Source organism: Pseudophryne corroboree, chromosome 5 (assembly GCF_028390025.1).
Source record: "Pseudophryne corroboree isolate aPseCor3 chromosome 5, aPseCor3.hap2, whole genome shotgun sequence".
In the NCBI taxonomy this organism is placed as follows: domain Eukaryota; kingdom Metazoa; phylum Chordata; class Amphibia; order Anura; family Myobatrachidae; genus Pseudophryne; species Pseudophryne corroboree.
Genome location: NC_086448.1, coordinates 813,088,956 through 813,105,509, shown reverse-complemented (window position 1 = coordinate 813,105,509; position 16,554 = coordinate 813,088,956). Strand labels below are relative to the sequence as shown.

At 47.6% G+C, this 16,554-nt stretch overlaps 1 protein-coding gene across 1 annotated transcript in view; it reads right to left on the bottom strand.

Moving 5' to 3' along the window:
• Positions 1–16,554, bottom strand: part of CSMD3 (CUB and Sushi multiple domains 3) — a 1,529,921-nt gene that overhangs the window by 590,076 nt on the left and 923,291 nt on the right. The window contains exon 30 of the mRNA XM_063924487.1: positions 9,486–9,673. Coding sequence (XP_063780557.1) covers positions 9,486–9,673 — 188 coding nt within the window. The remainder of the gene's footprint in view (positions 1–9,485; positions 9,674–16,554) is intronic.

The following is a 16,554-nucleotide window of genomic DNA, read 5'->3' as shown; positions in this document are numbered from 1 at the left end:
GGATTTTTTGCATAGCAAGGCTACAAAAGCTTGTGCAGCCCTGCTATGCAAAAAAAGTTTTGAGCAAAAGTAGACCAGGGTCAGACTTACTTACCCTGTGCGACGGATCCAGTGATGAAGGTCCTGGAATTAACGTCAGACATCTGCCCTCCAAACGCCCGGACACGCCTGCGTTCGCCTCACCACGCCTTGAAAATGGTCAGTTGATGCCCCGGAACACCTCCCGCCTTTCAGGCTTCTTGCGACTGCCGCTGCGAACACTTTTTCCGCTGGCGGCGTCACAATGTGGCCGCCATGGATGCACAGTTCCAACCCATTCGCACCACTGCGACAAACTACAGCGTGTAAACAGGTAGGAATGACCCCCCTAGTGTGTATGTACTTAGAAATGGGATTAGTATTCTAAAAGACACCTCTCCTGATAAGAGCTGTTCTTTGCGAGGGCTGGACTTCTAGGTTTAAGACCAGAGAGCCCTTCTCCGCTTGCGCAGAGGGACGCGGCACCAGTGAGAGGGTGCTGGGATGGATCTTATTGGATCCCTCTCTGGGGGAATTACAAAGAGAATCCCATAAGCTTCTGTCGGGCAATGCCAGCTACAGATAGCATTACCCACCGAGTCCAAGCTTCAGAATGGATCACATTCCAGAGCTTGGTACATAGGGGAATGCGGTAAAAACTCATAAATTTGGATTTTCAGAGTTTTATTGCATTTTTTGCTTTAGTACATCCCTCCCTAAGTGTTTTAAAACATTTTCTGGAAGCTTGCTTTCTTCTAGATATGTCTTAAGATGGCTAGGAACATGACGGGCAGCACAACCAGTAATACTGTAATTACAGGACTGTACCCAAAACGATGATGCCAGTACCTAATTATAATGAATACATTAAATACTACATTTTATTCTGAAATAGAACAATTTCTGGCAATCGCCTTGTCCTTGTAATTCAGAAACACACTCGGCTTCATGTAGACTTGGACTCTGATTCATAGATGGTCCCAATGCCGAAGCTATACGTACAGTAGTAGCAATTTCTTGCAACTGCGCACGTATTTAAGTCACACTGTGAATGTGCCGCAATGTTGGTGGAACGACGGTCACAGTAAGAATTTATTTATATAATGATTGACAGCCAGGCACCATTTGTAGTAGGTAACAGGGCAGTGGTTACTCAAACGTAGGCATGTTGCCACCGTATAGTGGTGTGTCATACTGTAGCTTGCAACTGCGGTCACGCACACAGCTACACAGGCTCCGGCATCTTACTTCCAGCGGCCATGCTGCATGACTATAGGGTTATACTCAGAAGGTTGATGTTTGACCAATGTGTGTCCGATGGTTACATCAAGTGACTGCTCAGAGATGACACCAGTGGGTGTCTCAATCAGGGCCGGCTTTACCATTAGGCAGCTTTGGGCGGGTGCCTAGGGGCACAGACCGCTGGGGGGGGGGGGGGGGTAGGCGCCGCTGAATTAATCTAGCAAAAATGTGAAGGATGTCTCTGTATGCAGCCTCCACCATTTACACTGCGCTGGCTGCTGCTGCAGGTCTAATCATATGTATAATGACGCAATTCACCCTAGCCCACCTGCATCTCCCCTCTGAAAGGTAGTGGTGGGGAATGTAGGTTAGGGGCCGCTAGGCTGAAGCTTTGCCTAGGGTGCAGAGAGACCTTGCACCGGCCCTGGTCTCAATACAAATCTCAGCGGCTGTGACATTTGCATATTTTTGCATAGTCAATGTTTACAAATTTGCAGCGGCGGTGGTATTAGCACACATATCTAAATCAGGCCGGAAATCCACATAGCAAAAATAGGGAAACTGGGTGTTTATAAGGTGTATGCAGCTCAGCACAATGTCATACCTCCCAACATTTGACAGTGGTGAATTTCCCATTAGACACCTAAGGCACGTGCATAGGGGCGGCAACTGTTGGAGGGTAGTACTCGGATGCTTGTGTTGGTACTGTCAGACTGAAATGTACCATGTATACATAATAAAGAAAATGAATAGTTAGTGGCTTTTATTTATTATTCTATCATAGTGGCTATCATCAAATGAGGACTTATAACCAATCAAAAAAATTTGGAGGGGAGGGGGGGGCATCCATTTATGCCTAGGGATGCCCTTAGCCCTAAATTCGTCCCCGACATTTGGGACGAAAAGGGGGGGGGGGCATCAGCTGGATGGGGGAGTGGCCTCATATGTGAGGTTGTGGACTAGCTGTGCATCCCTTATTCTTGTAATTTTGGGGGTGCACCCCAAGCACCTGGGCGGCACCAAGACTCACCTCCATCAGTGGCGTAACTACTGCCCCCGCAGTCCTCGCGGTGGCTTGGGGGCGAGGGGCTGCGGGGGCGCCACTGATTTAGAACAGATTGACATTCGGACGAGCGTCCGCATGTCAATCTGCGATCTCCTCTCCCTCCCTGCGGTGCCTGCTCCCCCGGCCCCCCCCTATGTGTTGGAGGGACACGAGCGCATCGCGCGTCTCTCCTGTGTCCCTCCTGGCTCTCCCCCGGCCGGTCTAAGGAAGCAAGTGCCGTTCGTGAGCTCTGATTGGCTCACGAACGGCACTTCCTTTATTAGACCAGCCGGGGGAGAGCCAGGAGGGACACAGGAGAGACGCGCAATGCGCTCGTGTCCTCCAACACATAGGGGGGGGGCCAGGGGAGCAGGCACTGGGGCATATACCCGGCACTGGGGACATATACCTGGCACTGGGGGGGCAGATCTGGCACTGGGGACATATACCTGGCACCGGGGGGGCAGATCTGGCACTGGGGACATATACCTGGCACTGGGGGGGCATATACCCGGCACTGGGGGCATATACCTGGCACTGGGGGGACATATACCCGGCACTGGGGGCATGTACCTGGCACTGGAAGCATATACCCGGCACTGGGGGGGCATATACCTGGCACTGGGGGGGCATATACCCGGCACTGGAGGCATATACCTGCACTGGGGGGAAGCAGGCACTGGGGGGAATATCTGGCACTGGGGGCATATACCCGGCACTGGGGGGGCATATACCCGGCACTGGGGGCATATACCTGGCACTGGGGGGCATATACCCGGCACTGGGGGCATATACCTGGCACTGGGGGGGATATCTGGCACTGGGTGCATATACCTGGCACTGGGGGCATATAACTGGCACTGGGGGGGCATGTACCTGGCACTGGGGGCATATACCTGGCACTGGGGGGGAATATCTGGCACTGTGGGAGAATATCTGGCACTGGGGGGGCATATACCTGGCACTGGGGGCATATACCTGGCACTGGGGGGGCATATACCTGGCACTGGGGGAATATACCTGGCACTGGGGGGACATATACCCGGCACTGGGGGCATATACCCGGGACTGGGGGGGCATATACCTGGCACTGTGGGGGAATATCTGGCACTGGGTGCATATACCTGGCACTGTGGGGGAATATCTGGCACTGGGAGCATATGTGGCACTGGGAGCACGGCCCTAGCAACAAGCACTACCCCCTAGCAACGAGCATGACACCCAGTGCATGAAACCCCTGGCAACGAGCATGACATCCTGGCACCGTGCATGGAACCAAGAGCATGAAACCCCTGGCAACGAGCAGGTAATTTAAAAGTAATTGGAAGCCTTACTGTAGAACTTAATGTGTAATGGGCATTACGGTGTGTGGCATAATGTATCTTGGACATTGCAGTGTGTGTCATAATGTATCTGGCATTACGGTGTGTTGTATACTATGTCACGGGCATTGTGGTATGTGGTATAATGTCTCAGGATCATTGTGGTGTGTGTCATACTGTGTCACAGACATTGTATGTGCTATAATGTATCAGGGGCATTGCAGTGTGTAGCATAATGTATAACGGGCATTGCGATTCCTGTCATAATGTGTCACAGGCATTACGGTGTGTGGCATAATGTGTCGGGGGCATTACGGTGTGTGGCATAATGTGTCGGGGGCATTACGGTGTGTGGCATAATGTGTAGGGGGCATTACGGTGTGTGCATATTGTGTCATGTGCATTATTGTCAGTGATCGCAAAAACGCGCTATGGCGCGTATTTTACCCAGAAACAGCCGCCCGGGACTCACATTTAGAAGATGAGCGGGTCCCACAGGACGCGCTCATCTGAATATGTGTTTGCATGTGTTAAGCCTGTCAGCGGAATGCAGGAGGTGACTGGCTGTTTCCTCGGCCAATCACCTCCTGTAGTCTCCATCCAATCACAGCCTGCAGCATCTTCCGCTTTGAATCCTGCTCCCCGCCAGCACATGAATCTGTGCTGCAGGGCAGACAGACTGGCCCCGCTCATCCGGCTCCACTGCCGCTCTGCCGCCAGCACCCTCCTCTGCGACTGGGAGTACAGCTCCGGATCTGCCCGCCGCTACCCCCCTACCCGGGACCCACTCAACGCCCCACCGAGACCCGACAGCTACCTTCCAGCAGGAGCCGGCCGGGCTGCACAGCTCCCGCTGTAGGTAAGCAGTAGACAGTGCTGCATCGCCCCGCTTCACCTGGAGTAGCTGGTGCAGATGCGGGATGTCCGGGGGCTGCAAGCTCCGTGTGTGCAATGTGAGGCCGCTCAGAGTGTCAGGGCCTCACTGACACCATTTTTCTGACAGCACAGTGCAGTGAGTGCACTGGCACAAGAAGCCAGCCGGCGCCGCAGCATGAAGGAGCTATCTGTGAAATCGCAAGCAGAGGCTGGCAAGAAGGAGCTCCTCCGATCGCTTCCCCTGACGGGCTGGCCACTGCTAAATACCAGTAATCAGTACAACTGTGCAGTGACACTGACTTTCCCATTGCACCTGGGGCTCCACTACTTTGACACAGTTGGAACTGATTATCGGTATATTTAGCAGTGGCCAGCCCGTCAGGGGAAGCGATTGGACGAGCTCCTTCTTGCCAGAGAACAGCCTCTGCTTGCGATTTCACATAGAGCTCCTCCAGGCTGCGGCTACTACAGGCGCAGGCTGGCTACTTGTGCCAGTGCACTCACTGCACTGTGCTGTCAGAAAAAATGGTGAGTGTCAGTGAGTTGCTGCTGGGGGCGGAGCCACTTGTGTCAAACGGCCCCTTCGTGCAACTGGAGGTGATAAGTGAGTGGTTACTGCAATGTGCCTCAGTGCTCTACCAGGCGCATTGTGTATAATAACGTGTTCTACCTGGCGCAATGTGTATAATAACGTGTTCTACCTGGCGCAATGTGTATGATAACGTGCTCTACCTGGCGCAATGTGTATGATAACGTGTTCTACCTGGCGCAATGTGTATGATAACGTGTTCTACCTGGCGCAATGTGTATGATAACGTGCTCTACCTGGTGCAATGTGTATAATAACGTGCTCTACCAGGCGCATTGTGTATAATAACGTGTTCTACCTAGTGCAATGTGTATTATAACGTGCTCTACCAGGCGCATTGTGTATAATAACGTGTTCTACCAGGCGCATTGTGTATAATAACGTGCTCTACCAGGCGCATTGTGTATAATAACGTGTTCTACCTGACGCAATGTGTATGATAACTTGCTCTACCTAGCGGCAATGTGTATGATAACTTGCTCTACCTAGCGGCAATGTGTATGGTAACATGCTCTACCTGATGCAATGTGTATGATGACGTGCTGTACCTGGTGCAAAGTGTATGACGTGCTGTACCTGGTGCAAAGTGTATGACGTGCTGTACCTGGAGCAAAGTGTATGACGTGATCTACCTGGATCAGTGTGCATAGGAGGTTCTACCTGGTGCAATGTGTATAAGCGCCACTACTGTGTGGTGTAATGTGAATTGACACTATTATGTGGTCACGCCCCTTCCCTATGAAGCCACGCCCCTAAAATTTTGCAGCGCGCCTACGGCGCGCACTACCTGTTCTTTATGGTCTGAGTGGTCTAACACCAATTCACTTTCTGCCTAAGGGCACCAAAATGTCTAGTTACAGCTCTGGTGCAGGGTGTCCTGCATGCTACACAGCCCAGCAGCATTGTCACCCCATCCCCCCCCATCTTGCAACACTTTTGTAGTGTCCAAACAAGATTAAAATTAATAAGAACCTTCATTCCGATGGGACCCAGAAAAAGACCGGTAGGACCCCGATTTTTAAAAGTGAGGGGTCCCTGGGACCCACTTTTTTTTTGGCTCAGCGCGATCACTGATTGTGTGTGGAATAATGTCTAAGGGCCATTGCAGTATGTGGAATAATGTATACTGGGCATTACTATAAGGAGGAAAAATGACAAATAATGTAAGGGGCATGAATCAGGATTATTTTTCTTTCCTGAGGTGGCCAACGTCTGGGCGTGCAGGTTGCAAAACTGGGGTATAAGGTAGTCTTTTCCTGCAATGCCACGCCCTCCACGCAAAGCCATGCCCATTTTGACAAAGCCACACCCCTTTTTTTGCCAGCGCGCGCATTTTTCTAACTTTGCTAGTGCCAATTTCAGGGTGTATGGGGGGGGGGGGGGGGGCGCCGAAGGATTTTTTGGCTTGGGGGAGAAAAATTTCTAGTTACGCCACTGACCTCCATGCAATGTTTAGGTGCCGTTCCACTGGTGTATCTATCATGGATGCAAGGTGCGCATTGCACACAGGCCCCTGGGGACCCACACACTGCATTGCCTGCATACGTTTAACTATACTCGCCTCTCCGTCGGCCTGACGCTGACTGCATAGTGGCAAATATCACTCGGAAAATGCCCGCCTCGGCTATTTTCCGGTGATTGGCGCCTGCACAATAAAGATGTCCCCTAGAATTCGGCACGGGCACCCTGTTCCTGGAGACCTGCACATGCGCAGTTGACTTAGGCACAATGTCAGAGTCTACTGCACCGCCGCAGAGGAGGGGGGGCCAATCGGAGACTGTACACAGGTCCCCTCCTCTTCTAAAGCGCCTCTGTGCCATACGCATGGGGGATCACCAGCTACTTTGCAGTGCAGAGCAGAGTGGTCAAAGCCCCTCCCCCACCCACACCCACACACACGCACAAACACAACTGCCCGTGGGACACTGCAGCCTCTGGGTGTGACAGCAGGACAGTGTATGAGAAACAGGACTGTCCCACTAGAATCAGGAAGGTTGGGAGGTATGAAATGTGTCTGCATGAGGTACAATTAAAGCCCATCCGGTAATGTTGTCAGTGTATCATGATGCGGCTGAGGATAGAATTGGTTCCTAAAACTGTCACCATGGAAATAGTATGGAAATAAACCTTAAATTCTGAGCCAAATTTATGTTGCATAGCGACCCCAAGCTATCTCTTACAGTCCATTCATTCTGTGCCAGTGAGGAACACAGCACATAGCTCATTTCTTACACAAGCCACTACAAAAATCACTGTAATAATAGACACTTCCATTGCATTTTAGTAAATATTCTCCATCTAATCATAACGCAAATGACAAACATCTGCATTCATTGAAAAGTTATTATATATCAAGACAGCAGCAATATTGTCAAAATAACACCTAACAGTAGCCCTGGCTACACTCCGAGTCTTACGGTTGTGTAATAAGGAACGGAGAGAGGTTACATCTCACACAACCATTTTGTTCAAACTGAAAAGAGACATGCAGTAAAACATGTAGCTCGGAAGATAGAAAGCTTTAATATCTATATGTGATAGGGGCTAAGTAGCAAAATTACTAAGACGAATGGCGGCAAGAATAAATAGATTTAGCATGCCACAGCGTATAACATTTATTTTAGGCACTACTTTCAGAGTGTTTGAAATTCATGCAACCTGCATTTCACTTAGTACAAATGAATGAGGCATGACAGACTTGTTAGGACAAATTTCTTAAAACATTTTACAGTGTACTTAGAATGACATGAAAATGTGTTGCTGGTAACTGATGATTCACGGTGAAATTCAGTGTTAAATCAGACAGCGCAAGTACAATATGCAATGATGTTTTAGAGGGAGCTACTGTATAAAATAATAAATAACACTGCGGAAACCTTCCAGGGGCAATGATACAGTGTGTAAGGCTATAGGTGCCAAACAGGGAACCTACTGTACCATAGGTCACAGCTCCTAATGAGTTCTGTCAAACAGCCACAAGCGGATAGAGCTTTATTAGCAGGTACAGTAAGTGTGGTTGGTCAGAAAGTGGGTGCGATTGGGCAAATTGGGCACATAGTTTGGGTGAAGAGGTGGCATTGTTTACTTGGTTTGAGGGCAGAGCTTTTTTTTCCAAATTTGTGTCAAATGTAGAGGCGCACACCCAAGGTTGGGCGGGTCCATAGGTGTACAGGGGAAATTCCCGGTTGGTTCAACCTGCTCCTCTAGAGCAGTAACTTGATGGAGCAGGAATACGGATTAACTTGGGTACTTGGTTTTTTTCTATGGTAACTACAATTTTTGCCCTCCTGCTAGTGAAAATGGGTGGTCCTGAGGCACCCTGTCTCCTCCATTGTAAAGAGGCCTTGCTCTTTGCATTTCCTCCAATGGTTGTCCAAATCCTTCTATGGTGCCTGGCCTCACCCCCCTCTGGTGGCTGACCACACAACTTCCTTGGGCATTACCACTTGATTCCCTGGTTGACCCAGAATGACACTGTGTACTCCTATGACAGTGCTGAATTTATATATACAAAATGTCTTTGTTTGCTACTTATACCCCTTTCACACTGCACAAATAACCTGGTATGGACCCGGTATGTTACCGGGTCGACATGGGTCAGTGTGCGGTGTGAAAGGGCCCATGGCGAATTCCCAGGTCGCCTGACTCAGTAATTCAACCCGGGAATAAAGCAGTGTTATTCCCAGGTAGAATACCAGGTCAGGGGCAGTGTGAAAAGGTTGCCGGGTCGATGTGACACGGGACCCGTTCACTACATAGGTAGAAGTGGCGTGGAGAGGAGCTCATCTCCAGGCGCCGCCTCCATCCCCACCTCTGATGCCAGTTCCGCCCCCTGCCGCTATAGCAACCCAACTGGGCATATTACCGGGTCAGGGAGCCAATTGTCAGAGTCCAATGCCGGGTCCCACCCTTTAAGGACCTGTTTCCAATTACCAGGTGGGACTCGGTATTTGAGACGTGAAAGGGGTATTAGTCATTGCCAGTAAATGTGGTTGTTGGATAGGGGGCCATGAGCATTTGAAGTGCAATGAAAATGTCCTTGGGTGGATTTTTGCTCTACCCAGATTTAGAGGATTCCATGTAACCTCTATTTAACCTTAAAGAGTTGAATATGGTTACACTTAGTACCAGAAGGTCTGCAATTAAGGGCCCTTTTATTCTGTGATTATACTGTAGCTACAAGACTCAAGGTAACCGTATACTTTTATTTATGTGTTTGCACACAATACTAGTGCTTGGGAGTACTAGCACACACCTCCAGCTTTCAATCTAAAAGTTGCTGTACACTTTAAATGTCATATTCCCAGATTTTTTTATATTAAAAATAAAAAAAGATAACATTAATACTTTAATGCATATATTTTAATAAAGATCATGGGAGATGTATATTCACCTTTATATTCCAAATGAAAACCAGTGAAGCTGACGGAGCCATCACTTCGAAAAGCCATATGCATATTGTTCGAGCTGCTCTCGATTCGCTCTGGCAATTTGCTGTCTTGAAAACTTCCAATCAGAGGGCTGTGACCATCCGGCCCATCATAAATGTACAGGAAGTCGTAATTTGGCTCAATACTGAAGCTGTAAAAGAAAACTGGCTCATTAGGGGTTTTATATGAAATCATTTACAGAACTTTAATATAAGAATACTACTGGCCCTCATTCCGAGTTGTTCGCTCGCAAGGCGATTTTAGCAGAGTTACACACGCTAAGCCGCCGCCTACTGGGAGTGAATCTTAGCTTCTTAAAATTGCGAACGATGTATTCGCAATATTGCGATTACAAACTACTTAGCAGTTTCAGAGTAGCTTCAGACTTACTCGGCATCTGCGATCAGTTCACTGCTTGTCGTTCCTGGTTTGACGTCATAAACACACCCAGCGTTCGCCCAGACACTCCTCCGTTTCTCCAGCCACTCCCGCGTTTTTTCCGGAAACGGTAGCGTTTTTATCCACACGCCCATAAAAAGCCGTGTTTCCGCCCAGTAACACCCATTTCCTGTCAATCACACTACGATCGCCGGAGCGAAGAAAAAGCCGTGAGTAAAAAAACTATCTTCATAGCAAATTTACTTGGCGCAGTCGCAGTGCGAACATTGAGCATGCGTACTAAGCAGAAAAACGCTGCGATGCGAAGAAAATTACCGAGCGAACGACTCGGAATGAGGGCCTCTGTACGTATCCTATTGCACCGTTATATTAATACATTGAATGTTTGTTTGTTTGTTTGTTTGTTTGTTTGTTTTTCTTTCATTCTTGTGTGTTTTTCACCCAATCCTGCGTTTATTTTACTTACCACATGGAGAATGGTAAGTAAGTTGATGCAAGGGTCGCATTGCTTACAGAGCTAAATGTATTGTGCTTTATGTATAGTTTATGTGTTCTTCCATATTTGAGTCAGTTTTTCCACTAGATATTTTACATTTCTACCTACACGCTTGTAAAAAAATGTGAGATTCCATCGACAACTTTTATGAGTGACATGTATCTATGATGCCATTGTCTGAGTAGGGCACATCATCTACTAAATTAAAGGTCTTGGTCTGTAGATTTGCAGAAAAATATTGGCATTGTTGTAATTGGTTGCTTAGTTTCAGGATTATGTGGCAAAACGTCCACCTGCCATTTACGATGAATCACCATTGTGCTCTGGAAAAAGTGAAAGTTGGAGAACTCTCCCTGTGCACCTGCTGGGTGACCTGGAACATGTGATCTGCTGGGTGGTCTTGAAACTGTGACAGTTATTTGCTGCCACACACTAAGCAGAGATTTTTCCAAATGCAATTCCTAAGAGGGTGAAAAGGGGTAAAATGTTCCGGTCACCAAACCTTTGCCTGGTTGGAACCGGGCACATCAGCTAGTCATTATTAATACCCCATTGCTGACTTCAGGAATCTGATGGGAGAAACAAATTGTCAAATAAATTTGTGATCTCTGTGCACTTTTCTCTTTACTAGATAAAAAGAAGAGCAATCTCTTGCTCTCTCCATATAAAATGCTGGGGAAAGGCCATTTTTAACTTTTATAACTAGGGGGGTAATTCAGACCTGATCGCTAGGCTGCGTTTTTATACAGCGAGCGATCAGGTCAGAACTGCGCATGCATATACACTGCAATGCACAGGCGCATCGCACAGGTACAAAGCGGATCGCCACTCAGCGATGGGTTTGTGCGAAGGATGCATTCGCACGGGCGCTCGCAAGGAGATTGACAGGAAGAAGGCATTTATGGGTGGCAACTGACCATTTTCTGGGAGTGGTTGGAAAAACGCAGGCGTGTCCAAGCGTTTGCAGGGAGGGTTCCTGACGTCAAATCCGGTCCCGGACAGGCTAAAGTGATCGTAGTGTCTGAGTAAGTCCTGGGCTACTAAGAAACTGCACAAGATCTTTTTGTACTGCTCAGCTGCACATGCGATTGCACACTTGCACACCTAAAATACACTCCCCTATGGCCGGCGACTATGCGAAGTTGCGAACGCAGGACTACAAAAAAAATAGCTAGCAAGCGAACTGGTCTGAATTCCCCCTAGGTACTTTAGTCCTACAGACTAAAAGAGCAATGAAAGTATTTGTATGTTTGTGCAGTACAGGGTTTACACTGTAGTGGAGGGATGATGTGCATGATTAAACAATCTCTGTAAATTGCTATATACTATGTTGATATTTTAGAATTAAAGATGAATAATAATAATAATAATAATAATAAAAAATCATAGAAATCAGCAGTGCCAAATCCACTAGTAGCTAAAATAAACAACTCTTTAAAATATGATATACAATCTTTGCTGAAAAACACAGAAGAAAGGAACCAAGATATATTAAATAACATGAGAGTGCAGAATTGCCACCATGTTCTCAACTGTGTGGAGTTTATATGTTATCCCCATGCCTGTGTGGGTTTCCTTCGTGGACTCCAGTTTCTTCCCACATTCCAAAAATATAGTGATAGAAAATATAGACTGAAAGCTCCACTGGAGCAGGGAGTGAGGTGAATGGCCATACACAGAGAGTAAAGTGCTGCGGCACATGTGTGCACTATATAAACCACTGGTAGTATTAAAAATAACAACAATATATGTAATCAGTTGTGGGTATACAGTTACAAACCAGCAAATGAAAGTTGTTTGAAGGCAAACAAGCTCTAAAATCTTGTTAAATCAGGTACGTTTTGGAATGATTTGGAACAAACAAACTGAAACAGAAGCATAAGTTCTCATTCTAAATTACGCTAAGGATAGATCTTAGTTGCAGAGGAAGTGCGATCTTTAGCGCAAGATATTGCACATCACACAGCCGCTCACTACCTTTATCTATAGGATCATTTCACAAAACAGTGACATTAGTCTACATCAATTTAATAGGTAATAAATCAAGGCCAGCTCCTAGAGGAAATAATAAAGTCTTCTGTCTGACAGATGGCGAGTATTCCTCGGTGTGTCTGGGCTGGCAAATCCCAGCGCTGTGTATAATCCTTGGTAATCACAGGATAGTAAACAGGATGGTTAATTCATGCTGCGCTATACGTGCCATGTGACCGGTTTACATCCACTTTTTTTGTGCAAAGAAAATCCTAACTTTGCGTTTCATAGAGTACATGGGAAAAGTATCAGTTCCAAGGAAAGGACATAACAGACGCAGACTAGCAAATCCACTAAGAATCAATAATATTGTCCTCTACCAAGAACTACATAGACTGAGGATTTTGCCTTAAATTACTATTTATCTCTTAAGCAGAAAATGTAGGCTGCTGAGTAAAAGAACTGACATTTATATTCACAATAAAAGGGGAAGATTCTCTTCAGAAACCACTTGAAATATAATTTTAACCCGTCTACATTTCTTGCTAAAGAAGAAGAAAAAATAGCATTTAAGATACCGTCAGAGGTCAGACTACAATGCAGCATCTCGGATATATATACTGTACGCCGCCGCCTACTGGGAGTGAATCTTAGCTTAGCAAAATTGCGAACGAAAGATTTGACAATATTGCGAAAAGACTTCTCTATGCAGTTTCTGAGTAGCTCGAGACTTACTCTTCCAGTGCGATCAGTTCAGTGCTTGTCGTTCCTGGTTTGACGTCACAAACACACCCAGCGTTCGCCCAGACACTCCTCTGTTTCTCCAGCCACTCCCGCGTTTTTCCCAGAAACAGCTGTGTTTTTTCACACACTCCCATAAAACGGCCTGTTTCCGCCCAGAAACACCCACTTCCTGTCAATCACATTACGATCACCAGAACGAAGAAAAAACCTCGTAATGCCGTGAGTAAAATACCTAACTGCATAGCAAATTTACTTGGCGCAGTCGCAGTGCGAACATTGCGCATGCGCAGTTAGCGGAAAATCGCAGCGATGCAAAGAAAATTACTGAGCGAACAACTCGGAATGACCACCAATGTCAGTGGCCGGGATCCAGTGTCGGACTGGAGCATGAAGGGCCCACCGGGGGGTATGCAGTGGTAGGGGCCTATGATTAGAGGTGTGGCCAGCCTCCAAGGGGGTGTGGCCAGCCACCACAGAAGTTTGGCTAACCATTATAGAGTACCTGGTCTGGACTCCTTGATAATTTATATAGTAATTAATGCTAGGGCATGCATGATAATGTGCCAGATTAATGACAGCAATGTACTGTAGAGAATACATCATAATCCTGTGCAGTATAAGGTAACATATGTATAATATATAATTCAAGTGCACAGTCTAGAACCTGATCCCTAGAGGAGGAGGGCCCTTCAGGCAGTGGGGCCTACCGGTGCTTTCCCCTGTACCCCTGTGGGCCAGTCCGAGCCTGCCAGGATCCCAACTGCCGGCAATTTAACCGCAACCCTATTGGATAAGTAAGTTGCATCATGCTTTCAAGTGCATAGATACACAGAAGTTATGTCAAAGTAATTAAAATACTTCAGTTCCTTATGATGACCTGAAAAGGGGTCAGCCAAATAGTTATATGCAAACTATTATATGACTGCATTATAAAGTATTCTGCAACTACGAAAGATTGAAAGATGTGCGTTTGACCATTCTGATTACCTAATGCATATTGATGCCCTGGATCTCCAGTCATAAGACTCATAACCCTCAGGGCTGCCATCAGAAATTGTGGGGCCCAGGACTGATAAAATAGAGGGGGCCCCTCCCTCCCCCCACAAAAATTTCTGACGCATTGCTCCACCCCTATTGGATATCATACATTGGGACGTTACATATATGTGCAGGGCCGGTTCTTAGTCTTGTGGCGCCCCGGGCAAAATATGGGGGCGTGGCTTCGAATGGGGGCGTGGTCACGACGCTGACAGAAAAAAGAAAAAAAAAAGAAAAAAGTATACTTTCCATCCCCGTTCCTGATCCAGACCGCTGCAGACCCCCATCCGCCAGCGGCGCCGCTCTTCTTCTCTCTTCGATCTATGGGAGAGACGTTATTACGTCTCTCCCATAGAACAGCATAGACACTAGAGGTCAATTATGACCCCTAGTGTCTGTGCCACTATGCTGTGCGGTGCGCGATGACGTCATCGCGCATCGCACAGCAAAGGTCCTCTACATGAAGGGAAACTAGACCGTAGCGTCTAGTTTCCCTTCATGGAGAGGACCTTTGCTGTGCGGTGCGCGATGACGTCATCGCGCACCACACAACTAAAGTCCTCTCAATGAAGGGAAACTAGACGCTACGCGTCTGGTTCCCTTCAAAGCGGGGGGGCACAGCAGGGCACTGCGGGGGGCACAGTGGCGGATCTTGCCCTGGTGCGGCGCCCTCCGGATGGTGCCGGCGCCCTCCGGAAGGCGGCACCCCGGGCAAAAGTACCGCTTGCCCGTGGCAAGAACCGCCACTGTATATGTGGAGTGTTGCGTACCTGCAGGAACGGTACACAGAGATCTAATGTGTAAGGAAGGCTTGTTTTAAAAGTTGATTCACAGACTGGTGAAGCTCTACAGGTATTGGCGGTAGGAGCAAGGGGTGGTACCGCCTCTCTGTAAGGGCCCGGGCCACCAGTCCCCACAGTCCCCCCCTGTTGGCTGCCCTGATTACCCTACATGTGAATACATTTTATATTTATCAGCTTTTTTGATGTAACCTGTGCATAATTAGCACCTAAGAAAACAGTTGGGCAAATAGTTCCAGAGATTAATATCTAGCTAACCAGAGCGTTCAAACCAGAGCTATATTTGTGATTCTCCTGTTCTATAATAAAAGCCAACGTCAACTAGAGGGAATAAATAACAGCCTGGATGTCATCAGACATACATGAAAAGTGACCTTTTCAAACTGAGCACTATTACAAATCCAATAAGGTTACAGTGAGGGCATTGCAATCATACGCAGCACTGCAAAGACCGTACATGGTGCAGGGAGTTGAGTGTCAATTTTGTTCTGGGCCAAAATATTAATGTGGGTGGGCAGAGCCACCATGACAAATCTCAGTGCTTTTAGGGGGCATGGTCAAATGTTTGTGGTTGTGGCCACATCCTGTTGTGATATTAGGCCGGTACACCATCTTTGTGGCATAGTTGGGTATCCTTGGCAGGCCTGGGAATGTTTTACTGACATCGTTTCCTGTGCAACATGAAAAACTGATGATAATTTTAGTTGTTCCATCTTAAGTTGAAGCCACACACCAATGGTGCCTCATGATATCCAGCAAGTACTCTGAAGAAACTGGTAGATACCGGAGAAGCACGCCAGGAGGGTGTTATTGGCGGGATCCAGTCTCTAGGTCGACACTATCTAGGTCGACCACTATTGGTCGACAGTAACTAGGTTGACAGGGTTTCTAGGTCAATAGGGTCTCTAGGTCGACATGCTCTAGGTCGAATTTTTTTTCTTTTTTTTGAACTTTTATCATACTTAACAATCCACGTGGACTACGATTGGAACAGTAATCTGTGCCGAGCGAAGCGGTAGTGGAGTGAGGCACCTTGCCCGAAGCATGGTGAGCGAAGCGAGCCATGCAAGGGGACAGGGTGCACTAATTGGGGTTTCCCGTCACTCTACGAAGAAAACTACACCAAAAAAACATAAAAAACTCTGTCGACCTTTTGACCTGTTGACCTAGACCATGTCAACCTAAAGACCCTGTCGACCTAGAGACCCTGTCAACCTAATTACTGTCGACCAATAGTGGTCGACCTAGAGACACTGTCGACGTAGTTACTATCTACCTTTCATACCACACCCGTTATTGGCACAAACCCTGTGTTGCTGGTGGCCCTTTCATCTCATGATTATAACAAAAAGATGGCTACTTGAGCTATAGTCAAAACTAGAAGCTTGACTCTTGGGCACCCGTGATGCCTCGCGGTCACGCCGGGGACCTCGCGCCCTGAGCTGGGTAGCTCAACCCTGTTTTACCGGTCCTCTAAAAACGAATTATCTCGCGAACCCGGTACCCCAGGAGCACAGGACCAGTACCGTACGGTAGACCGGACCCTTGGCTCTCGAATGAACCCTGGTACCGGTCTGTGGACCC